Source organism: Lissotriton helveticus, chromosome 8 (assembly GCF_964261635.1).
Source record: "Lissotriton helveticus chromosome 8, aLisHel1.1, whole genome shotgun sequence".
NCBI lineage: Eukaryota > Metazoa > Chordata > Amphibia > Caudata > Salamandridae > Lissotriton > Lissotriton helveticus.
Window position 1 is genome coordinate 1,600,358,506 of NC_136069.1, and position 25,629 is coordinate 1,600,384,134.

Sequence of the window (25,629 nt, forward strand, 5' to 3'; positions counted from 1 at the left end):
CCTAAGCATCTTTATCCCGGCTGACAAGTTTCAATTTACAATCCACTACACCACATGACCGAGGGGGTAGTTAGGTTGGTCCTAGCCATATTGGAGTGTCCTTCTAGTCATCGATAAAAAGTGAAAGACAAATAGGCACATGGTTAGAGGGTACAATCATACTGACCACAACTAAGCAATGAGGGAGGTGTCCTAATTCACCCATTACTCGCCTTCCCAGTTATAAACATGTATAAGTGAGGCAAAGTATGGAATAAAGATTTCCATTGACCCCACACTTAAAACAGTTTTCACTCATTATGACCCTTCTAAATACACCAAACTGCTCGCAGTAGGTACTCTGGGTGAGCACACTGAGCTAGAATAGTTGCAGGCGAAGGATTACCCCTATGAGGAAGCATGACACCATGTAGGTGAGGTGCTTTCGTTCTTTTTTACAAAAACAATATAGGTTGCCATTCCGATTAAAAAGTCCTAATGAGCACTTCTCCTTGCTTGAGAGCAACACAGTCTTTTTTTCCAGTATTCATTATCAATAAGAGGTAGAACTCTTGTTGTTCTATGAAATTCCCTCACTCTGTTGTTCACTTGTAATTGCAGTCCTATCAGAAAACAACCCTAAAACCTAACTCTGACACTTATTCTAACTCTATCTCTAGCCCTAGCCTCAACTCTTGACCCAGCTAGTAGACCGGAATAACTAAATCATTTAAACTGCCAGATACCTAAACTAGCACATGAACCCTAATTCTAAAACCACTAACCCTATTCTAAAAAAGCTAACCTCAATGTTAACCCCAACCATAACTCTAATTCAAAACCCAACCTTAACTCCAACTCTAACCACAACTATGAGCCATCCCTGACTCTACCCAAATCCCAGTTCGAAACCCAACAACAATTTTTACTCTAGCTCTAATAACAACTCTAACCATAACATGCACGCTAATATTAACTGTAAACCTAACTGTAACCCTAACCTCCAACTCACTCCTAGCTCTATAGTGACTCTCTACTCTAGCCCTACTCCCAACTAGCCTTTACATAACCCTAAATCCAAACTTAACTCCAACACCGCCCCACTCTAATCCTAACTCAAAATTAGTGGCAGTAAACCACTGGCTATACCGATCTTGGACGGACCCTGCATATATATTAGATAGATATCAAATGGGATGGGAGGGGTGTTTGGGAGCGCTGTACATGAAGCCCAGGAAAGGGAGGTATATAGGCCCTATGGCGCGGACGGTGGACATTTGGCATCAGGCAACTAAATGCCTGGTACGGACTGGAGAATTGACTCAGGTCATACCCCTGTGGTACCCCTAACTTCAAACTCACCCCTGACTCTAAATTGAGCATCTACTCTGGCCCTACTCCCAACCCTAACCTCAACCATAACCCCAACTCTAACCCATCACCCCTTCTAAATCTAACTTAAAACGGAAGGAACACTTTAGCCCTAGCCCCAAACATAATCTCAATTGTTGTCCTAACTCTAACCTTAACACTAATTCATCAGGTACACTAACCCTAAACATAGACCTAATTCTAACACTAACTCCGGCCTAATCCAATTCCATCCCAGTGTCAACGCCAAAACTATTTCTTACTCTCAACCTAACCCAACTATATTTATATTGATGAATTGGTATTCATATGGTGATATGTTAACTTTGTGGAATCGCTATGTAGTGTTAAATCAGTGTGGAAGTGTTGAAGTGTGCCCAAACAAACTAAACAAACTTCACTTTAAGTAACTTTTAGCACATATAGTTGCAAAAACAGCATATAAAACAAACATAGAAAAGATGATAATTTAACATGATATAATAACAGCTTCATAACTATGATTAGTTGTCAGAATTTTGAACACAAACACACACTACTGTCACAAAAAAAGTTTCCTCTCTAACTTCCTAATCAGTTCTAGTCAACAACTGTTAGATTATTTCTATGGAGCTAATTTGTTCAAGTGTATCAAGATTTTTAACAACACTATAACAATTATCATGAGAATTGATGGCTGTCTGATAAAGTATCGAGGAAACAAATATCGTTTGAACAGAATATTGTGTCAAAAATAATGAGGACCAAAATATTGAGAAGGTAAATGCAATGATGTAAGCATAGATTTACTATTCTTAACTCCATACCTACATACTTTGAGGATATATATATATATATATGTAAAAAATTGATACTTGTATAGCGCACTACTCACCCGCAAGGCGCTTGTACGAATACCGCTGTGGAACCCATCCTGGCTTTCCCTGTGAGGTGTCCACTCCTGGGCACCCCCAAGGTGGAGGCCAGGCATCCTAAGCGTTGTGGGGGCCGTTGTGGAGATTAAGCAAGCTATTGCCCAGAGTTGCAGAGGGGGACTCCATGATTGGAATAGGCACCGAGGCAAGAATTATCAGGTCCGTGGAATTTTGAGCCCAAGACCCGCCGAGGCGGGGAATTGAACCCTGATCCCGGGCTAGACTTCTGCATCAGGGTCTGCCGCTCTAACCATTGAGCCACACTTCTCCACTAATATATATATATCACCAAGGTACATATATGTAGAGTTACGTTTGCTTACCCATAGAAACTTACCTTCACAATATTTTCATCCTCATTATTCTTGACATGATATCTTGTCCACAAAATATTTAATTCCTGGTATTTTGTGTAAACACCAAATTGATTTGTGTCACACTGAAGTACTTTTCATGCAAACAAATAATATGTGTAACTCATATTCAATCGGGCACCTGAATTTCCTTAAGAAGGCTTTTTTCGGGATTCCCAAAGGAGCCTCAAGTGTGCTCAAAAAATGAATTTTCCATAGAATAACTGAATGTAAAACAATTTGTTGATGTCATTTCAGTAAAGAACTTTAGGCATAGCCCTTCAGTTTGCTTTTGGGGGAGGCTGTCAAAGAATATGCAGCTAGGTAATCAGTACATGTAATGGCAGACCTCATACTTCACACTCTCTTTTATTTATTTTTTATGTAATATCTTCAGTGAAGACCAGAGTCTCTCCTTTACCACCCATATTAATTTTGCTAGAGTGGGCAGCATCCTATTTTTCACTCCATTTAATTGAAAGGTACACTAGACACTGGTCAATAATCTGTCACATATAAGTTTTTCAACTTTGCTTCCAATTCCTTACCATGCCACAGCTTTCTCTTGTCTTGGACCACATCCATTTGCAAGGCAACTCTCATCCAACCATTTCCATACACACAGTTAAATACTGCTGTGACCCATAAGGTTTCTGCTTTCTTACCCACTTACTGACCCATCACTATCTGTTCATAAACTATGACAATGTCCACCCGCCAAGTTTCAAAACACACCCCAAGATACACTGTTGAACTTTTATTTCAGATAACTGTGATCTGACGTTTTTGCTGATAAATCATATACTTCTGGGCAAATTACAATATTCTTCTGTGCCTCAAAATGAACATTTACATAATGCGTAAAGTATGTACAGTTGAATCATGTGCTCTAAAATAAGCACGAACGTGTGTCATCTGAAATGATATTGTCTCAATTACATATGCTTCCTCTTTTCTTATCTTCTCTGGTCTCAGAAGATGCCCACACGCCATGGTGTTCTATGTCCAGCAACTCATATCTGAAATGCCTCTGCTGCAATAATAAACATGTTTTTGGGGAAGTGGTCTGCTGCTCCTGGAAGTAAGGTCTGCTCTTTATCACATATGTAAAATAAAAAATAAATCTATATATTTAGCAATATCATTAATCACTGGCCTAATGTATTAAACAAGTGAATTGGTAAGTCCTAAGCATTAGCCCAGACCTTTAAGAAAGAAACCAACATACCAGGAATACAGCACATTCCCCTGGCCATATATCAGGGAACACCTTACCTCCGGTATAGCTCAACAAGGATGGTAAATGTGTTAGCTCGGGCAGATCCGTTAAATCCCAGCTCTCGGAGGGTTGCGTGTGGGATCAAGACACCTTCTTCTACCAGGATCCCCAGGCTGTACAAGCCCTGCAGGAGGAAAATGGTGGACAGTTTATGTTATGTTCAGTCTTTTCTGGGAGGGAACTGGGCCTTGTAAATATTTTGTGAATCACAGAAAATTCACAATGATGAATGAGTGTTAACCTATTTTACAAGGCACTCAAAGCCTGGAACACACACTTCCTGCCCTGTGAGTGGATTCACTTACATACAATATTATATGTAACTTTGTGTGTGAGGAAATCAAGTTACAAGTGTAAATTTGAAGTGTAAACTCAAATTCCCAGTCATAAGTTAGGCAATGTTGCTTAGGTAAAGTAAACTCAGGTGGCAAATAGGTTTGTAATTTGGCTCGGTGTAAGCAAACATTCAGAGCTGTTATATATTAATTGGTGTACACCACATTATTGTGCAAACAGGGTACAATGCATACGCTTTGGAGGTTTCACAGTCACCTTCAGGTATCAGAGGGCAAATGATTTGGACTTTCAGATGATAGTGATACAAGGATACATAAATTCAGACATTAGTGCTGCAATTATCAGAGGTTTCAAATAATCCTGAACTTTAGATATTGACAGTGTAATTATCATTATCTACAGACAGCAGTGATACAATAACCCTGAACTTCAGACATTAATGTTGCAAATAACAGTGTATACGGATGGCAGTGATAGGATGATCCTGAACTCCAGATATTAGCAATACAATTATCAGCACATACAGACGAGGTGCTACAATGATCCTGAATGTCAGAAGCTTGTGCGCAATTATCGGCATCTACAGACAGCAGTGATATCAAAAACACATTGAAGTGCAAAAACAGCATAACCACAGAGGAACATGCAACAAGAGTTAAGTCCACAGATTCAATAATAAAAAGACTACACTTTGCATGCCGCCTATACCTCAGGAATAATAGCAGCAGAAGGTCATGACTAACTGCACTTTCTCACTCCTGTAAGTGGCATCATATTCAGGTGTCACTGAAGCAGTGACAGGCAAGATTCAGAAGCCCAGCAAAGAACAATGAGGGATGGCACAAGAAGCAACATTAGACACAATTTTAAGGGAACTGACTGCCCTGAAACCATCCATGAAAATGAAGAAAACACTGCAAAACATCTATAGATGTTCTCTTTAAAGAAACAGACATTGCCTCCATTAATGCTCGCATGAGAGAGGCAAAGGATAGACTAATAAATATAGAGCAGAAAATGGCGATAGCTACGGATTGAGAACAGGACCACTGGTACAAACTGAAAAAGATCATAGAATTAAAAGACAGAAAATGCTGTGACAACTTTTGATTTTCAGGGATCCCAGAAAAGATGGAAAGCAATAGCATGCTAACTTTCTTACTCTGCTTATTCTGGAAGTCACAAAACTGAAATTTGAGTGTCCACTGGAGGTACAAACGGCCCAGTGGGTCAAATTTCGATATTACACATTGCAAAAAAAGTCTTTCAAGGGTACCATAAAGCAATGACTTCTGGTCACCCTGGAACAGAAAAATTGCAGAACTACTGCAACGAAAATTCAGGTGAGCATCTCTAAAAAAAGATGTATGTAATTGGGTAAAGAAATGAAAAAATATGCTAGAGCAAAGACAGTTCAATGGGGCAGTAAAGGCCTACTACAACCCTTATCAACTCCTGCAAGTCCCTGAAAACATATCAGCGCAAACATTATCACAGACTTACCTAAAGATAAAGGTTGTACTGCTATTTTAGTAGTAATAGGCATGAAGATGGGACACTTGATTCCCTGTAAGCAAATACTTACTGCCAGCCTATTGGTGAAACTTCTGGTAACCAGTGTATTCGCCAACCTAAATTCTACAGACTTAGGATCATGTTTTAGTTATCTAAGTCAATCACCTGTAAGGGAAGAAGTCCACACTTTTCTTCCGGGTATGAACCCAAGTGATGATCTTGGAAACCAAAGCATCATTATGGAGTCCCTATAGATGATGACAATCTGAATACAGTACAGCATCACTGATTAATATGTACGGCCAATAACCAAGGACAGCATGCCACAACTTAAGTCTTTGTAAGGACAAATTCTTAATATCTAGATTTACTTCAATATCCTTCTGAGTCTATTTCGTGATCTTTGAAGGTCAGATTGTTCTTTAGGTGGCATTCTCTATATCCACCCACAAATTGTCTCTTGCAAAATCAAAAAATTTACCAAGTTCCTGTGAGGATGACTTTTCCTCACACGTATCAGTTGGGGGTGACTATATATTGAAAGTAAGATTACTCTACACAAAGCCCACAACTGTGTTAATGGTTATGCTTCATATACTTTCGAGATTAAGACAGAGACTAGGTAAGGCTGCCTACTCTCTCCTCTATAATGCATTCAAGTTCTTGAGCCTTTAGTGATTCCCATCCACCAAACCACAGACATAAAAGTTACACTGGCACCTGCGGGAAAACACAAAGCCCGATTTTTATACTGATGACAAATTAACATTATTAAGCCTGGTGAAATCCATAATCGTGGGGGAAAGTTCAAGTGATACTTTTGAATGTTTTACCTCAGTTTCTATCCTTGCAATGCTCCCACTCTGAGTCCTCTCACTATTAATGATCAATGAGGTGGTCAAATTGATTAGGTCTTTTATTTGGAAGGAACAGAAACTGCACCTGAAAATGGCTGAATTTCATGTGCCTACTGAGAGTGACAAGTTATGTTTTCTGCACATAGGGCCATATGCATAAACACATTTTCCCATAGACACAGAATGGGCAAAACCTTTTAATGCATCTGGCCCTTAGAGACATATTTTAAAAGCGCAAATGTGCAATATATGATACAAAACACATTAGAAACTCTGGGGTGGGTGAAGACAGAAAAAACGTATCTAGGCCAAGAAAGAGGTTCCGATTACTTTAAACAAAAGACAACCAGAGATTGAGCTCTACCAAGCCTATCTTACATGCAATGACAAACACTGCGCACATAGAAACCTAAAGGAGTATACATATGGGGCCCCAGTATAGGGTAGTGGTGTCAATCGAATTAAATAATAAAAAGCGAAGTGCTGCAAGTTCGAACTTCTACTTATAGAGGGGGAGACAAACACATTTGTGGAAGTGCAAACTGAATTCAAACTTTGGGTCTGATTTAGATCTTGGCAGTAAAGGACCCGCCCTCACTTTTTCGACGGATGCACCACCTACTGACTTGGCGGTCCACCCGCCCTGTTTAGATTTGGCAGGTCCATGGGTGAAAGACCTCCATAGTGCTGTCGCCTCCACCAGGAATCTTCATCCGTGTCGACGGCGCCGAAGGCAGAAGCGGCTGGTGGCGGGAGTTCAGTCAAGGATTCTGCCGAGCTAATTGCTATGTGTCTTTCCGTCGAGGAAGCTGTGGAGGGAATACCTCCTACTTTGAATTGGTGGAATCGAAGGAGATTCCGTCTTGTACCCCATCGCCATGTCCCTTCTTTGCTGCTCCAACTCAACCACAACACCAAGCGACTCCATTGTTGCCGGGATCTAATGTAAGCCACTGGTACAATTGTCCTATTATGATTTGTGTGTTGACAATCGCAGTAGCCCTGTGTATCTTTTGCATTGCTCTTACATGCAATATTTTTCTTATGTATAATGCATTAGTGAAAACACCTATATTGGCACTTAAAATAAATATCATTGTTGTGGTGCTTGGAAGTGTTGTGCTTGTAGTGCCTGTGGGTATGCATTCAATAGTGTGTGTATCTTATTTGTGCAGCATGCAATATGTAACAAAAAGGGGCCTCACACATTACCCACATATGTTTTTGAGGCAAACACAACATATATGTGTACTGACACAAACATAAGTTGTACCTACTAGTCTCTACTTCATCAGGGACCCACTCCATCGTGAATCCGTCGCCTGGACAAGGCCAGCACAACGGGGACATCTAAATCGGCTCAGCGGAATACCACCGTCTGACGGCGACTGAGCCAGCAGAGCCACCACACATCTAAATACTGGGGGCAGCACTCCGTCAACTCGACGGAGTACTTGAAACCGCCGCCAAGGAGAGGCAAGGGGCGTACCGCCAAGATCTAAATCCGGCCCTTTGTCCTGCTCAATTCTGGGATCATCAATGGCTGATCTGATGTATCTGGAAATTGTTAGATTCATATCCCATCATATTGTCAGAATGTTTGATCCTCAAGTATTTATGGATGCGGGTGAGTTATAAAGGGGTGGTATTGGCACCATACAGGTTATTGGTAGGTCCAGATTTCTCCAAATCAATAACTAGACAACAGAAAGAGTGGTGGTTGCTTAAATTAAGAACTGACAATACAGACAAAGGTTTGTTGGCCCTAATCCTGAACCATGACAAATTCAAATAACTGACTTGTGGGTATTTTAAGATCTTGCATACATGGCACTGGTTTACCAAAAGGCAAGCAGATGCTGGGATGAGCCCCAGGGGGTAATGCTGGAGCCAAACATTGACATAGTGCACGTAATATGGTATATGCCTCATTTTAAGATAAACACGTTTATTGGTTGGTCAAAGACCTGTGCTCGTGCCGGTGGACGCACCTGTGGATCTTGCTGCATTGCGGCATCTTTGTACATCTTGATTGCTGTTGTGATGTCACGTTTTCTCTTGGGATGTGCTGTGGAGAGCAAATCTCCCATTTTAATCTGGGCTAAAGAGGAGAAGCACAAAAGAACATTATTGTAACAATCGTCATAAAAAAATATCCTGAGGCAGTCAAGATCAATGCTGTATAAGGTTATATACAAATTTAAGTGTGTAGAATCACACCCAAAGAAGAAGGTGTAAATGTAGATGATCACTCTCTTGAAGAAATAGACTATTACATCTTCAGAAAGCATGTAATATAACGTTTCAGATGGCTTGGTATCAAATCAGCCTCCTTAACTGGATCCAATCTTTTCTCGCAGGCACACATTACAATCCAAAGTATACATTCTAGTCTTACAACATGCTGTCTGAGACAATGACTTACCCCATACTGTTTCTTTACTATTGTTATATACCTCCATATAGCTGACTACCTCATCAGACATATGCAAATTAGTCTTGTTTTGGCTTCATTAGGCACAGCCCAGTCCGAACTTCCAGACAGATGTTCAGACTTCTTAGGACATATATAACCAGGCTTTACCTCCTTTCTGAACTTGGACAGATTGCTCTAAATTCACAGATCAAGTTGTAGTGCATTCTGGTCTTTGTACACTTGGGCTAGTATTAAGGCTAGTGCTCCAGGGGTGCACTAGTCATGTGTGCCAGCTTTCTGCACCTGCTGGACACTTTGGGCCTCATTACGATGCCGGTCAGATGAGCATTCGACCAGCATTGTGTCAGAAACGGGACCATCCGAAAAGGAGTCGACAGACGAGTTGGCGGATGGCCGTCCGCCCTATATCATAATGGGGCACTTTGTTATTACAGAAGGGGCCAAAGGCGCTTGTTAGAACCCTTTTGTAATATACATTAAAATGTGCTGGCATGATCCTAGGAAGGTGTTTCCTCATTTACATGAGGGCATTGCCCCGTGCAAATGAGAGAACACTTTGGCTGTGAGCATGTACATTATTACAGCTGAGGCAAAGGAGCTGTAAGGAGGCGCTCTGACTGCGCACCACAAAAGAGGAGGCATGCAGTTAGGGCACTTCTGAGTGCACCCCTTGAAAGGGAAGACAAGGGGTCCCAGGGATCCACCCAGTCACCTGCAGGCCGTCCCTGACTATACATGGCTGCTCTCATCCTTTGAGAGACAGGCAGCATTCTGCCTGTAAAAGAAAGGCGGATTGAATGGTTCAAACAACCCGTCCGCCTTTCACCATTGCACTGCCCCCAGGGAAGGCAAAACTTCACGGGTGCGCTGGGGGCGGTGCATTAACCTCATGCATGCTCGTGACGGAACCGCTCCGTCACGAGCCTCGGGTGGGCTGTGCTGGTGACGGAGCGGTTCCGTCACGGCCCGGCCGCCGCGCCTGCGCGGCGCATTCTATTGAGTGGGCGGGGCCGTGTCGGAACCGCTCCGTCACAAGCACAGCTCACCGAGGCGCGTGACGGAGCGGTTCCGTCACAAGCATGCCCCCCCTGACCCCAAGCGCTGCGGCGGAATTGCCGCCGCAGCGAAGGGGTTAATTGTAATTTGTTTTGAATCGGAGGCTGGTGCAAGTAGTACAGGTAATGGAAAAAGAGGGCATGTCATGGCAGTTTCAGGTGCAGAAGTGCAATATTATTTTGAATCAGCGAAAATATTATTATTAAATTAATAATATTACAAGGCTTGGAAATAAAGAAGACTGCATTCACCAGGATGCAACGGGGCGTACTGTGCTGAGACTGTGAGGCAGTGTGCTCCCAACCCCCATTTATAACTAAAGAAGACATTGAGGGTGGCTGTTCTTGGAGATAACTAGTGAAACAATTCATTTTAACTTCTTCAAGGTGAAAAGCAAACCCACACCACACTCATTGATAAGGATGTGAAAGCAATTCCAAAAAAGCTTACAATACATTGACAGTTTGAAAGCTCTTGACAGGCTGTGGAGATTAGCACTCAATTCAATTCTTCTTTATTCGGATAAAAACATATCCATGAAAGAGCGAGTCACATGACAGCATGTTAAAATACATAAGTTCATAGTAATCATAATGATAATATAAAAGCAAATTCTATAAAACATTATTCATAAGTGCGCATTATGTTAAGGACACGTACAACAGTTTTAAAAAAGACACGCACAACAGTTTTCAAAAAGGTGCCCACTCAATTCATAGTAATCATGCACTATATAAAAACAAGTTTTCAAAAAGGTGCCCGCTTAATTCATAGTAATCATGGACTATATAAAAACAAGTTTTCAAAAAGGTGCCCACTCAATTTATAGTAATCATGGACTATATAAAAACAAGTTTTCAAAAAGGTGCCCACTTAATTCATAGTAATCATGGACTATATAAAAACAAGTTTTCAAAAAGGTGCCCACTCAATTCACAGTGTAAAAACCAGTTCAATAAAAACATTCTTCATAAAGTGCACATCGTGTTACGGGCGCGTACAGCAGCTTTCAAAAAGGTGCCCACTCGAAAAACGAGTTCATCATCTTCCCATTTGAGGGTATTCCTATATGCTGTTTCAAGATGGCGATGCAATATTTTTAAAAGAATGATATTAAAAACCATTTTGCATATTTTATATGAAACTTACAGAAAAATCAAAAATGTTGTGTTGTTTTCCCGCTCCGGACGTCACACGGGCATGGCAAGGAGTCTAGGTGAGCAGTATACCCAAGGGGAAAGCAGAGCAAGAGTTTTACTGTGCCAGAAAAGGTTAGCACTCATTATTGGAGACCTAATTCAGATAGGAAAGCCTGACTTTGAAAGCACATGTGGTCCTTGTGTACATTATGGAAAGAACTGAATTAAGACAATAATACAGTTAACTCAAGAATTGTACATAGATTGATAGGTTGAATTCAAACATCCGTCAAATTAATCCAAAGCGTTCAGGCTAAAGATAGGTGTACCCATCTAGAACTGTCAACATGAAGGAGAAATCCTTAAATTAATATTTAGTATATATCCATACTATTTTTCAATTATCAGAGTGACATTCACTTTGTCCCTATGAAGACCCCTTTGGCACTGAGAGTAGGCTGAAACCTATGTGGTAATGAATGATCACTAGAGACTTTCTGATAACAGCTGACAAGATTAATATTAAATTGAGCTCCCATAAGCATCTATAATCTCACTTTATGTAGATACAGTACCCTAGTTCATTATATTCCAGTATAACGAGTACATGTCTGAATTTCATATGAACATTTTGATGCTCCATGTTATCCAACTCACCCCAGCAATGTCTAATCTCTTATCAACTTTCAATTATGTTTGTATAATATTGTCAAGTGAGCAATCTAATCTGTTTGTCAGTTAAAAGCATATTAACAGATGTCTTGATACTAAAGACTCCAGGCTGTGTCTATTGGAACAGTGAGATGAATAACTCAACAAGTTTTGTTAAATCAGCAAATCTTGTATTAAATCATATAATATATAGACCCAGGTAAAAACTATGTTTTCATTTTGCGCTTTGTAGAATGCCTTCTTCCCTCCTAATCTCAGGGTGGTAGCGTTATTATTTAAAATTTACAAAAGCAGCTTTCTGTAGCTAAAATACAATTCCTACAGACTTTTACCATGTGTATGGCTTATTTGAAATTGTGTTTTATGATTGTGTGCACATCTGCACTTTATTTGTATTCACATTGCATGCTTGCAATGTTTTGTAAATTATACCTTATTGGCTCCTTACCCTTATGTGTACCAACCCTATTAAAAATCTTTGGATCATCTTAAAATAGGTATATATTCTCAAATGGCTCTCATGCAATGTCACTTATAAATAATTCGATAAACACTTAGCTGAGAACAATCAGTGGGGACCCTCCCCTAACAAATCACTTATCACTCACCCAGTTAAAAACACAGTTTAGCAACATGGCCGCAATAAAAGCCTATTCAGTCCATAAAAGATAGATTTTGAAAAAGGCATTAGCCATGCAAACAAGTGTCACTTGTGAAACCCATTGGATTTGTCAATGTTTTTTTTCCAATGGATGTGTGCGCATCCACAGTGAGCAACTTTGAACTTATTTTCTCGTGATTTATGAAAATCCATTCAAAGATGGCCCATCCAAGGTGGCCATCTTTAAATGATTTTTCTTAAATCCTAAGAAAATGTATACAAAGATTCCTGCTGTACGCGGGTGCACATTTTCACATACATGTGGCCATCATAGAATGAACACAACAACATTTTAAGATGGATGCCTGTTGATTGAATGGTGAACAGTGCACAAAGCATGTCTTGGCCTGGGTAGAGGCAAGTGGTTCTCTGAGTCAATATACAAATGGGCTGGAGAAAGAGGGAGGAATAGGAAAAGGTAGAGAGGGAGATAAAATAGTCCCTTGTAAGAACTGCAATGCAAAGTCTGATGTCAACAATTGCTGAATAAAGATCACCCAATCACAGTGAGGCTGGAATGTTCCTTGGGTGGGACAGACACCCGAGCAGAGGGAAACGCTTTTCAATCAGCAGCAGGAAAGTGACATAGAAAAGAAAGTCATTCGCTCATGAGTACTGTGCAGACCCACAGTACACCATATGGACCCTATTCAAAAAGGGAAGTTTGCATGTGTAAATTTCCCCAGCACCTAGGGGCCTATTAGGATTGCGGACGGACCTGCGTCCGTCCGCCACCCCGGAGGTGGAGGGACCGTCCACAGGGGCCGCAGCGGTCCCTCCGTGCGAATTAGGATGTGACCGCCACCCTGGCGGTCACATCCTGCATTTTTAACATTGCGGCGGGTGCTGCTTGAAGCAGCACCCGCCGCAATGTTAAAACTGCAAGCAGTGCATTTGCATGCACAAAGCGGCAGGCACCCATGTGCACCCCCACCCCCCCCTTCACCCTGGGGTCCCGCAACTGGACCCCCGCCAGATTAGGATGGCTGGGGAGTCATCGGCGGATGACCACCGATGACCCCCCAGCCATCCTAATCTGGCGGTGGGTCTTCACACACACCGCAGCGGTGAATCCGCATCCTCCAGGCCGGCGATGGCTTCCGCCGGCCCGGAGGATGCGGATTCACCGCAATCATAATCGGCCCCCTAGGTTGGAATTCATAATTTTCATTTGTGGATTTACACCAAGAAGTGGACTCACAAAGCTTCCCCCACTTTTTTTCACCACTGGAATGGAGATCTCCCAATAGAAATTAACAGGGAATTTGACGGATATTTATGTTTGTTTTTTTTGTAAATAAGGAAAATAGTAAAACACATTGCTTAGCTCATTTTCACTTAGTACTATCACAGTTACCAGGTGCAACACATCTGCACGGCAAGTCAACATATAATTACATTTTAACATAATGAAATGTTATTTTTATTTACATTATATTTAAATTAAATATTAATTTTCCTTCCCTGCCCCTTACAGTATCCTTTGCATTAAACGTGTCATTATCATTGAATCAAGTTTATTTGTGATTTCAAATAACAGACACTTCCATTCACAATATGCTTTTTTAAATGTTATTATGCATAATAAAAATTAGCACTTGTTTTTCTTTTTTTAAATAATAATCGATTTAAAATAATTTCAATCAAGTGTAATTTAACATGATACTTAATTTTATTTATTTGATATGTTTCCCTATTTTTTGTGTTGTTGCCTACGTCCATTGATTTTGTTGGAATTATGTATGCATTTTGATATTTGCATATGTTCTACTGTATCTATGTGGGTTTGTGGCTTATATTCACAAGTCCTTTACTTAGCCCTTACTTTAATTTCCCATAACCCCATCCATTTTGAAACAAATATAACCCAATTTCCCCTTGACTGCCCACATTCACTACTAAATCCTATGCCTACATGTGCACAGATATCTGCTACCGAGGTGGAAATCTCCACAGAAAAGATAGAGGCGGTGATCTTTGATTGGAAGTATGTGAATTGCTTTTTGGAGTATGTATGGTAGTACTACTGACGTAAAGCCTCTAAGGGCCGACTCCATCTTATGTAGGCCAGACTCCATATTGACTAATGGAGGTTGGTATCTTCCCACTCTCAAACAATGGAAGTCGCAATCTTTGCTAATTTAAGCAGAGTCATTGTCATGTCTGCCATTAGGTGCAGATGTCCCAATACCTTATATTTCTAAGAACTGTGAAAGCACCAAGCCATTCAATTGATGATGCAGATACAACAATTAATGTGACATTCGTCTGGGACAAATGTCTACTTTTCACCATGTCACGGTTAAATAAAAATACATAGACATATAACCAAAAAAATTTAGTCTGAATGGATGTCCTTTTACCTTAAATGTTCATAAGGAAACATCTGGGATGCATAACTTGATGCACATAATCTATGTCAGACATTCCTAAACTTTAGTACATAAGGATTACCACTTGACCACTCGCCAGGAGAGTCCTTCCCCCAGAATATCCACTGATATTTTGCCAGAGACGATCTCATCTATTGCCATCACACTTCGCACTTTTCAGATGCTGCATCCTGCCTGAAGCCTAAATCTGAAAAAGCTGAGTCACGGAGGTACACTGACCAACTGCTACCACCACGTGTGTTTGCCCTTTATGGGGAACGCTGTCTTCACGCCTCCGCTGATAAAGACAGACTTTGCTGTTAACAAGGTATGCAGTGTGTCTATTCTCTCTAATGAAACTCTAGTATGCAAGTTGCTCTGCCTTCCATGCTTCCTTAGTATAGCACATAGAAGTAAACATTAGGTTTTAGATGACATTTTAGAACATGCTAGAAAGGTTCATTTTATATCCATTATTCATAATGTCTTATTGCTGTTTTTATAATATTCTGTGTAATAGTTTGACATGTACTGAGAACCAGATTATTCTTGTAGTAATAAATACTTTCTACTTAAAAGTGTTCATTCTTCTTGGTATAGTGTGTGTGATACTGAGAATAACGAAATATGGTGTATTGCTCGACCACAATGCCCCAGATCCCTTTAGTGAATTGTTAGTAACCCAAAAGCAATATTTCTATGTCAATTACACATTGAATATTGTCTTTCACATTCATCGCTGCTGCATTTGAACCAAATTCGCCAGTGGCACCAATGGGGTGAAGCATACCTTGTAGAGTTACGCAAAAGTCATAACTTACGCATCAGTACTTAGCATTCTCTTTTGTGAATTGTAATAATATTTGTTAAGTAAGGCTCACATTAGGCCTTCAACAACAGGCAGCTAGCCAAACCAGTCTATAGGCGAGATCTAGTAAAGGTAAAAGCTCTGTGGCTCTGTACGTTGCACCAAATAGCGGGTTTCTTGTTTCTCAAGGGAGTGGGTGCTGATTAAACTAGAGGGATGCTGGTGCAGTCATGAGAGCCCCAGATTTTAAGATTTAGAGTTGAAAGTGACAGATCATGTCCACATCAGCACAAGGGTATATATGTGAAAATCATCTCTCTAATTTGCAGTCTGCAGTAGACAGGCAGTTTGTTGTTGTTTTCTGGAGTTATAATTCCCTCTAACAAACTTCTCCTTGAGAGTGGACGGTAGCTAGGAGCCCAACCGGAAGCCAATCCAGGAAGTATCAGAACTATTACATTATATTGATGGCATGCAATGACCAATGGTCAAACCATACATATTCACTGCCAGAAGTTTTGGAACTGACAGGGTGAACCAGCCCAAGTTTAACTGTGCAATAAATAACTATTGTAGTGTTGTATTGTTTTATATTTAATGTGAGATGAAAAAAAAACGGGAGACAGCCATGACAACGTGGGCTTTACACCGCGCTGCCATTACGACGCTGCTATCACAACGCAAGTCGTTACAATGACTTGCGCTGGATGGTGTTAGATACTAAGGAATAGTAGATTTACTATTCCAACACCTTCCCTACTGTTGCGTAGGCTGGAGTTGGAATGGTAAATCATACTATTCCAAAATCCAGCGCCTACAGCGCAAGTCGTTATAATGACTTGTGTTGTAATGGATGCGTCGTAATGTCAGCGCGGTGTAAAAGTCGGCGTTGTCATGACGTACATCCAAAAAAAACATGCATGGCATGCTCTATATGAGAAACTGAAACAGAACAAAGCACACTAGTACATTTCCTGCCCAACAGTATTTGCTAAGCTTCTAAATGCTTGGTTATATGTAGTCGAATAGCTGTATTTTGTCATTGCTATGCAATATTTACCCCAAGCAGGATTTACTCAACCTAATTATTCCATACTACTTTGTTTTTTTAAACAATTGTTATTTTCCATTTCACACTGCAATACAAACAAAACATTATGGCAACACTGTGTATCATCCAGGATACAGTAGCAATTGTTACTGACATCCCCTGTATACACCCTCCCTCTTTCCAAAAGAGCCCTCCCACATACTAAGTAATTCGTAAGCACGGTCATTATCTCCAGCTTGACCTACTCCTGTCCTGGAGGGACATCTGACAGGCCCCAGTATGCCCCCACTCGTTCATATTGTTTTCCCATTTGCATGAACTGCCCCAACTTACATAGACCTGGCATTCTGCCGCCCTGCACCAGACACTGTTCATGCCGCCGCCGATGGACGGAGAGGTTCCCGCTTCTCCCCACAAACAGTGAACGGGCTCAGCCCCCAGTACTCACCGTAAGAGGCCGGCTGGTCCGCGTAAACGGAGAGGTTGTAGTATTTCAGAATGCAGTCTTCCGCCATGTATCGGCTCACCAGACCCTCCTGCGAAAGAAACGTCACAGTTCAGAGGTAAGGACGGGAGGGCGCTCACACCCTATCTGACAAAAGTAGCGTTGTATCGTTTCAGGGCACAACCGCCTGTTGCATTTATTTCTGATTCGTTTTACAAGACATTTAACAAATAGAGGGACATATTATCAAGAAGGGCGTTAAAATTACTGCCGCTTTAGCGACAGGAAACTGCCGCTAAAACGTCCATAATGGGCTTGATAATATGCCCTTGAGAATTCCAATAGAAGCCCATGTTCACACCAGCACCTGGGATGCTATGGGAATTCACAAGGGCATATTATCAAGCCCATTATCGCTGCTTTAGCAGCAGTTTCCTGCCGCTAAGGCGGCTATCATTTTAACGCCGTTTCGTGATAATATGCCCCAATAGGAGTGCGCAGGACAATTAATGACTAAAAGAATTCACGGTGGCTTCCACGAGTCCCAATGTTGAGACCCAGAGCCAGCCACATGTCTGGACGTTTCTCTCAGGAAGCAAATTCTAATTTGCCCCTTGCACTCCCTAAAATTCAACTAGCCCTTTCCAAACCGTCCATCACAGGGCTTCAGGCCTTGCATTCAAAACCAGGCCAGCTCTTGCTTCTCGGGGATGTATGTCGTTACAACGCATGCTTTTTCCACGCATGACTTTACAACGCAGGTTTTACAACGCAAGTCGTTACAACGACTTGCGTTGGGGGGTGCTGGATAGCGAATAGTTTAATTTACTATTCCAACTCCAGTCCCGTGGATAGTAGGGAAGGTTTTGGATAGTAAATTAAACTATTCCCTATCCTACAGCGCCCTCCAGCGCAAGTCGTTGTAACGACTTGCGTTGTAATTCCTGCGTTGTAAAGGTACTGCGTGCAAAAAGTTTCGTTGTAAAGGACTTTTACCCTTCTCGGAGGTGGATGGCTGGCTCTGGAGTCCAGATACAGGTTTGAAGCAGCATGGCTAGCCCATAAAGCACTGTCCATTAAAAATCCCAACTGCCTGACGCAAAAACTAAAAAGCTCCGGTGGCATGAAAAAAGTAAGTAGGAAATGCATTCTAAATGCTTAAAAACCCTTCAGGTCAGGTAAAAATCCTACTTGCAAGTTCTTGGGTAATGCTCAGGCCACTTTCTAACAGGCACTCAGCGTGCCTCACCCACAATATCTTCAATATCCACCTCAAGGGACAAGTAGACATGTGTCCCCATGATAATGATAATTACGCACGACTAACCGGAGGCATCTCTGCACTTTTACAAATACCACTGAGGAACCCTTCCTGGCCTTTCCCTGTGAAGTGTCCACTCCTGGGCACCCCAAGGTGAGGCCAGGCATCCCAGCGCTGTTGGGGCCGTTGTGGAGATTAAGCAAGCTATTGCCCAGAGTTGCAGAGTGGGAACCATGATTAGAATAGGCACCGAGGCGAGAATTATCAGGTCCGGGGAGATTGAGTCCAAGAGCCACCGAGGCGGGAATTGAACCCTGGTCCCAGGCCAGACTTCTGCATCAGGATCTGCCGCTCTAACCATTGAGCCACACTTCTCCACATGACAACATATGGCAGTGAGGCTTGGGGCCATAAGGAGGTAAATGATCTGCAAGGGGCAGAAAATAAATGTTTAAGGAAACTTTTAGCTGTTGCCCGAGTACCCTTGCATTTATGGTCTAGAAGGTCAAACATCTCTCCCTGTGGGACCTCAATAAAGCACAGTTCTGTTTCTGCAAACATTCATTCAAACATGTTTGAATGAATGCTTGTAGAAGCATAGTTGTGATTTATTGAGGTCCCACAGGGAGATTTGTTTGACTTTTTAGTCTTATGCGGAGCCCTGTCCATTTGTTCTAGGGGCCCCTCTCTATTTATCTTCCCATTTACATATATAGTGTCAACTTTACAGTCAGCAACACTATGCATGCTGGAATCTTGTGCCCATTCTTATAACGTCAAAACTACATTTCCTCGAAAGGGGAGACGACCATTACAACGCGGTCTTTACACCGCGCTACCATTACGACGCGGTCATCACAACGCAAGTCGTTATAACGACTTGCGCTGGATGGCGCTATACACTAAGGAATAGTATGATTTACTATTCCAACACCTTCCCTACTGTTACGTGGGCTGGAGTTGGAATAGTAAATCATACTATTCCTAAGTCCAGCACCACTATCGCAAGTCGTTGTAACGACTTGCGTTGTGATAACTGCGTTGTAATGGTAGCGCGGTGTAAACACCGCATTGTAATGACACACATCCCCTCAAAAGCAATGTGCAGCCCGATTACATGTCTGGATTGTTGAAGGAGCTACATATGAGATGGAGCCATGTGACACATATGCAGTTTACTTTACTTGGAAACTGTGAGAGCAGGGCCAGCGTTAGCGCTGCTGGCGCCCAGTGCGACAATCTTTTTGGGGACCCCTGCCCCTAATGACCACCTTCTCCATGGATTCCCCTACTACCACCCTTCAACAGTGCTCCTATTCTCCCCATAACCCTTCCCTCACATGTATTTCATTTGTTTTATGGAGCTTGTGTAGGGAGTTAGAGCACTTTACATCATACACACATTATCCAGTGACATTGAATCATACGTGTGTAAATCAGTGTCTAGGAAATGTTACATAAGACAATGAGGACTACAAGTTGTATTAATCACTTGTCATTAGTACTGGTAGGTAGTATATTTTAAGAATGCTTGATCTGGAGATGCACAAAACACGTATTTAAAATGTAACAGAGTGAATGGGATTGGCTTTACTAATAACAATGTATTTCTACCAAAACAAACCATTTTAGCAAAGTTACGGATAATGAAAAGCTGGGGGGAAAACATAATGTTGTAATCTATACCATGGTGTTTGCATGTAGCTGTTTTATGACAGTTCATCTGTCACTTTGCTATATTAGGATTGTAATTTATGAACTACAAGTAACCAAACGATTTCTGAGACAAAAGTAGTAACCCACTGACCTTTCTAAATAAAATATAGTTCTGTGATCTGCATTGTACACATTTACACAGCAGGCATATTAACCCTCTGTGCTACTTGAGTCAAAACTGCAACTAGTCTAAAATTCTCTCCCCAGCACGTACATTAACCATCATATTTTTCGTGGCATTTCTATTCTTTGCCTGAAAATTGTTTGACACACAAGGAACTCTGCAGGCAGGAACTATTAAACTCAAAAATATTTAAAAAAACAGAATCCGGGCGTGGCCGGGCAAGATGGCCAAACAGACGTGAACTGTTACGCCTCCTGGTCCACGCGCTGCTCCTGTGGTTTTTTTCGGCGGTTGTGGCGTTACCCCGGTGGCTTCAGCAAGAGTCTGGAGTGACAGATGATGGCCAGCACCTGAGGGATGACAGGTTTTGCTGAAGTCCGGCCGCTATCGGCGGCACCAAGTCTACGGCCTACGGCACGCTCTGTCTGCCGTGGCTAACATGGCGCCTTAACCCCCGTTGTCACCGCAACTTCTGCGATCCCCGCATCGACTGACCTGACAGAGATTCAACGCCGCTGCGGCTGCGAGCCTTCTACAGATGAGAGGTGTGGTGAGGTGTTCGGGTTGTGGGTAATGCTTGGCCCCTTAATCTTCTACATGCCCCGCTCCTGCCTGACTCTAACATGGTGGCTGTTTCGGCGCGTAATGGCGGCGCGCTTGGAGGCATTTAGGTGAGCGTGCGGGACCGCTTGTCAGCTTTGCCACCCACCGGCTGACTGAAGCTTCGATGTGACCTCCCAGATGATTATTTTAGTGCCAGCTTTTTTCCGCCCCAGCTGAGGCCTCCGATATCTCGCTCTGCCTCCTGCTATTGAAGGCGCCTCCCCCACTCCCGGAGCTCCACGTGCTCTCTGTATTCGTCCTCTTATTCGGGGAGGTTTCTCACGTTGAAGATTTCCTGTCTGCCTGCACAGCGCTGGGTTGCGATAGTTCCCCCCTCAGCTGGAAATGGGCTCAGTAGCTGCACGTGGCGGTGACCGCGGAACTGGCCTCCTTCCGGGCTTATGAGTCTCTGTGGTGCTCCCTTGGCCTACTCGAGATCGGTGGAGTGTTTGGCAGCCGGTCATTCTGCCATCAACGGTCACTATCTTCGCCCCCCTGTGCACGAAGCCTTGTTGCGCTGCTGGGACAGTCTGTTCAGATCTAGGGGACGACCCATTGGCCCCAACTGTGAGCTAGGACCCCTTGGTCCACCCTCCTCCACGGCTACATCTAGGAGTGGCACCTTATGCCTCCAAAGAAGTCGACAGCCAAGACCCCCGTTAAGGTGTCAGACTTTTTCTCTTCTGCTGACAAGCGTGCTTCGCTGAGAGGTGACACCAGTGAGGCAACGATGGCCCTTACTAAAGCGGAGGTTCTGACTATGTTCAAGGATTTCAAAGCGGACCTACGCAAGGATATCGGTCAAGACATCAAGGCCTCTATTGACCAGCTTCGCTCCGACTTGTCAGAGAGCCTCTCATCTCTACAGCAGGATGTGGACTCCATCGGTACTAGGGTCCTGGACCTGGTAACACACCATCAAGAGCAACAACAACTCACGGTTGAGCTTAGGGAAGATGTCCGCTCGCTCAAAGAACATCTATTCCAGTCGCAACTTAAGGCAGAGGTCCTCGAGAATCGCTCACGGAGTATTAGGGACCTGGAAGAAGGCGCAGAAGGACCAGATATTGAAGCATTTGTAGTGGGCCTCTTCTCGGAAATCATGGCCCCCCAATCTCTTACGGTCAAGCTCGACAGAGTCCACCAGGTGGGATCTTTGCAGCCCGGGGAGAAGAAACGACCACGCAACATCCTGGCCAAATTCCACTCTTATAAAATCAAAGAGGCGATTATGCAGGCAGCAAGAGCTAAGGATTTTATCACATTCCAAAATTACTCCTGTTCCGTACATGTTGATTCCTCCAGCCCCGCTGCGGCCCCTGCATTGGTGTCTTCGGCTTCTTCTCCCCACGGGAGGGGTCCACTTTTGCCAGTTCTCCTCCTTCATACGGCTGAGACAGCCGCCTCTTATTTTCTGCTTTTTATTGTTCTCCCTCGGCATTTGGTAGATCCTAGACTCTTTAAGCGAGCCAGACATTTGACCATTGTCTGAGGTGGAATAAGGGTGGATTGGACCTGCTTGGCATCTCCGCATCAACAGAGACACTTGTACCGGTCATTGGTAAAGGTTCCACTGCTGCGGACCTTCCCACCTCCGTGTGGTCTCGCTGTTCGAGACGCTGACTCTTGCTGTTTACTCTGATTGGGAGGCTCCTTCGCCCCTCCCCCCCCCATCTTGCAACACCCCTCATTGTTTCTCCTTTGGTCTGTGGATCTGTGGTGGGGACCTGCATCTACCTGGTGAGCTGAGGGGGTTGCCCCCTTAAGCCCCACTGTGGCTCCTGCCTCTGACTCTTTGTCGCCTCCTCTACTACAGGTGGTCCCCCGGTCAGCCATGGGCTGTTCCGGGTTGTATGGACGCTGCCTTAACCGAACTTCTCCAATGTGGACCTTCCGGTAGTAAGCCTACATCCTGATGGTGTTAGCTACAGCCGAAACCTAGACGGCCTGTCTGACATTTCCAACTGTTTTCTAGAGACGGTCGGCTGTGAGGTTGTACTGTGTATACTCTTGAATTGTTCGCATAACTGCTTTCTTCTCTAGCACCGCCATGCATTACTATTGACTTATTCACCCGCTGGAGCGGGCGTGAACCGGGTCCTCGGACCCGAGGTCCTCCATGATCTCACAGGGGTTCCTCCGACTCCGCACTGGGATCGGGACTTTTGTTAGTTTCTATTTTTTGTTTTTCTCTGTTCTTGGTTTGTTAGGGGAATTTGGGAGGGTTCAGGAGGGATGGTGGCGGCGGCTTTTTAATTTTGTCTTTTGTTTCTTTGGCAGTGCTGCTGTTTCACGACAATGTTATAGGTGGTCTCTGACTTTCCTCGTCTGCCTGGGGACAACTCTGGTTGGGGCGGTTCAGGGATACGATAGGTGTAGTCAGGGGGTTGTCTCTTTCCTAATGTCCTGATGCCGGGTCACCATAGCAACCTGGAATGTCAAGGGGCTTAATTCGACCCAGAAACACCTCAAAGTTTGGAAATATATTGTAGACCACCACTTAGATGTAGGAGCATTTCAAGAGACTCATCTAGCTAGCTCTGATGACCATCGTCTCAAGCATAAGCTCTTTCCGCTGATATATAAATCCTCGGCACGCAACAAACATCGGGGGTTGGCCATTTTGTTTCGGGCGGCTACCCAATTCCAACCTTTACTGGTGCAATCTGATAAGGACGGCTGATGGATCATGACTAAGGGTTGTTTAAGGGGAAGATCGTGCACCTTTGTAGCCCTATACGCTCCCAATATAGGCCAGACGACTTTCTTACACACACTCCTGGGGAAGCTCACAGACTTTGTGGAGAACAGCTGATTTTAATGGGCGACTTCAATTTAATTTGGCAAAAAGACCTGGATAGCTCCCACCTGCAGCGCGCAGATGCAGGCTCTTTCTCGGGGGACACGCAGCAGAGGATACGCGATCTGGGCCTTATAGATTCCTGGCGCACGCTCTACCCGCAGACACGGGACTATACATTTTTTTCCCATGTCCACCACTCCTATTCCGGGTTAGATTAAATTTTCATTAGCCAGTCCCTGCAGGGCAATCTACAAACCGCTAAGATTTTCCCCCTTTCCGTTTCTGACCATAGTTTGTACTCTGTTTCCCTTCAATGGCGGGGTCACGTTTCGGCCTCACCTAAATGCTATTTTCCTCCCTCCCTCACTCGCGACAAGGAATTCTGCATCAAATTGCGGTCGGTCATAGCTGACTTTTTTAAGGCCAATCCGCCGGAGGACACCTCGGAGTTCACAACTTGGGATACTTTAAAAGCTGTTCTAAGAGGTGAATGTATAGCCATCAACACTGCGCTGAATAAGCAGCGAGCTCGGGAACGTGAAGCTCTGGAGACGGATCTCTCTACCCTGGAGCAGTGTCATAAAGCTACTCCCACGAGACAAACGCAACGCCAGCTTACGGCACTGCGGGGCAAACTGCGGGCCATCTATAACAACAGGGCATAATTCACCCTTCTTAAACTGCGCCATCTCTCCTACACCCAGGGTAATAAAGTGGGTAGACATCTCGCCCGTCAGCTGAGGGACAAGCGCGAGAAGGAATATATTGGAGGTAATTTAGATCCGTTCGGGAATGTGGTGCACAAAGATGAGGACAAGGCTGCTATTTTCGGGTACTTTTATTGGCACCTTTATGCAGGAGACTCTCTGGATGACTTGGCTCAGCAAGAATACCTCCACACGCTTTCTCTACCACAGGTTTCAGACTCGTGGAATGATCTCCTCATTGCCCCTATCACCTTGGAGGAGGTGACCTCCGCAATCAAATCCTTGAAACCCAATAAAGCTCCCGGGCCAGATGGCTTCACTGCCCTTTTTTATAAGACCTTTGCCCCGGACCTTTCTCCCTATCTTGTCTTGCTCTTTAATAAGATGGCGGAAGACGGTACATCCTTTGGTACGATGTCTGAAGCCGTGATCTCAGTCATCCCTAAGCCGGGAAAAGATTCACACTCTTATAGGCCTATTGACCTCTTAAATTTAGAGGCAAAACTCTACTCCTCTATTAGTGCTAAGCGGCTGAATGACCTGATGCCCATTCTCATCCACCCGGACCAATCGGGTTCTATTAAGGGTCGCCAGACACATGACAACACCCGCAGGATCGTACATCTTAGTTCATAAGCGCCACATCCGGCGGTCCTGGTGGGCCTAGACGCCGAGAAGGCCTTTGACAGGGTTGACTGGAATTTCCTCTTTCGCACACTCGCTGCATTTGGCTTCGCCCCCAAATTTCTCAATATGATCAGAGCTAACTATCGCCTTCCCCATTCCCGAGTGGTTGTCAATGTAGTGCCTTCGCCCTCCTTTCCACATTCGAAGGGGACTAGGCAGGGCTGCCCCCTCTCTCCCCTGCTTTTCGCCTTAAGCATTGAACCTTTTGGCACTTGCTATCAGAAAAAATCCAGCTATTCAAGGCATACCGTTTACAGGGGAACCCCATAAAATATCTTTATTCGAGGACGACCTGCTCTTGTCCCTGACTGAGCCGGAGCGTCCATCCCGAGTCTGCAATTAGAGCTTGAGCGTTGTGAACTAACAAGCAAATCTGTCATCCTGAACCTTACCCTCCCGCCGGAGGAGGTTCTTACTCTGCGGTCCCTCACCCACTTGCATGGGCCTCTACCACTATACAATACCTTGGGGTCCAGCTGACGTAGAATATTCATGGGCTCTATGCTGCGAATTTCCCCCCGC

At 43.6% G+C, this 25,629-nt stretch overlaps 1 protein-coding gene across 1 annotated transcript in view; it reads right to left on the reverse strand.

Annotated features, from left to right (window-relative positions):
* LOC144772081 (protein sel-1 homolog 3-like) overlaps positions 1-25,629 on the reverse strand; it is a 397,544-nt gene that overhangs the window by 33,832 nt on the left and 338,083 nt on the right. The window contains exons 20-22 of the mRNA XM_078656264.1: positions 17,210-17,297; positions 8,557-8,666; positions 3,893-4,020 (exon numbers count right to left, since the gene is read on the reverse strand). Coding sequence (XP_078512390.1) covers positions 3,893-4,020; positions 8,557-8,666; positions 17,210-17,297 — 326 coding nt within the window. The remainder of the gene's footprint in view (positions 1-3,892; positions 4,021-8,556; positions 8,667-17,209; positions 17,298-25,629) is intronic.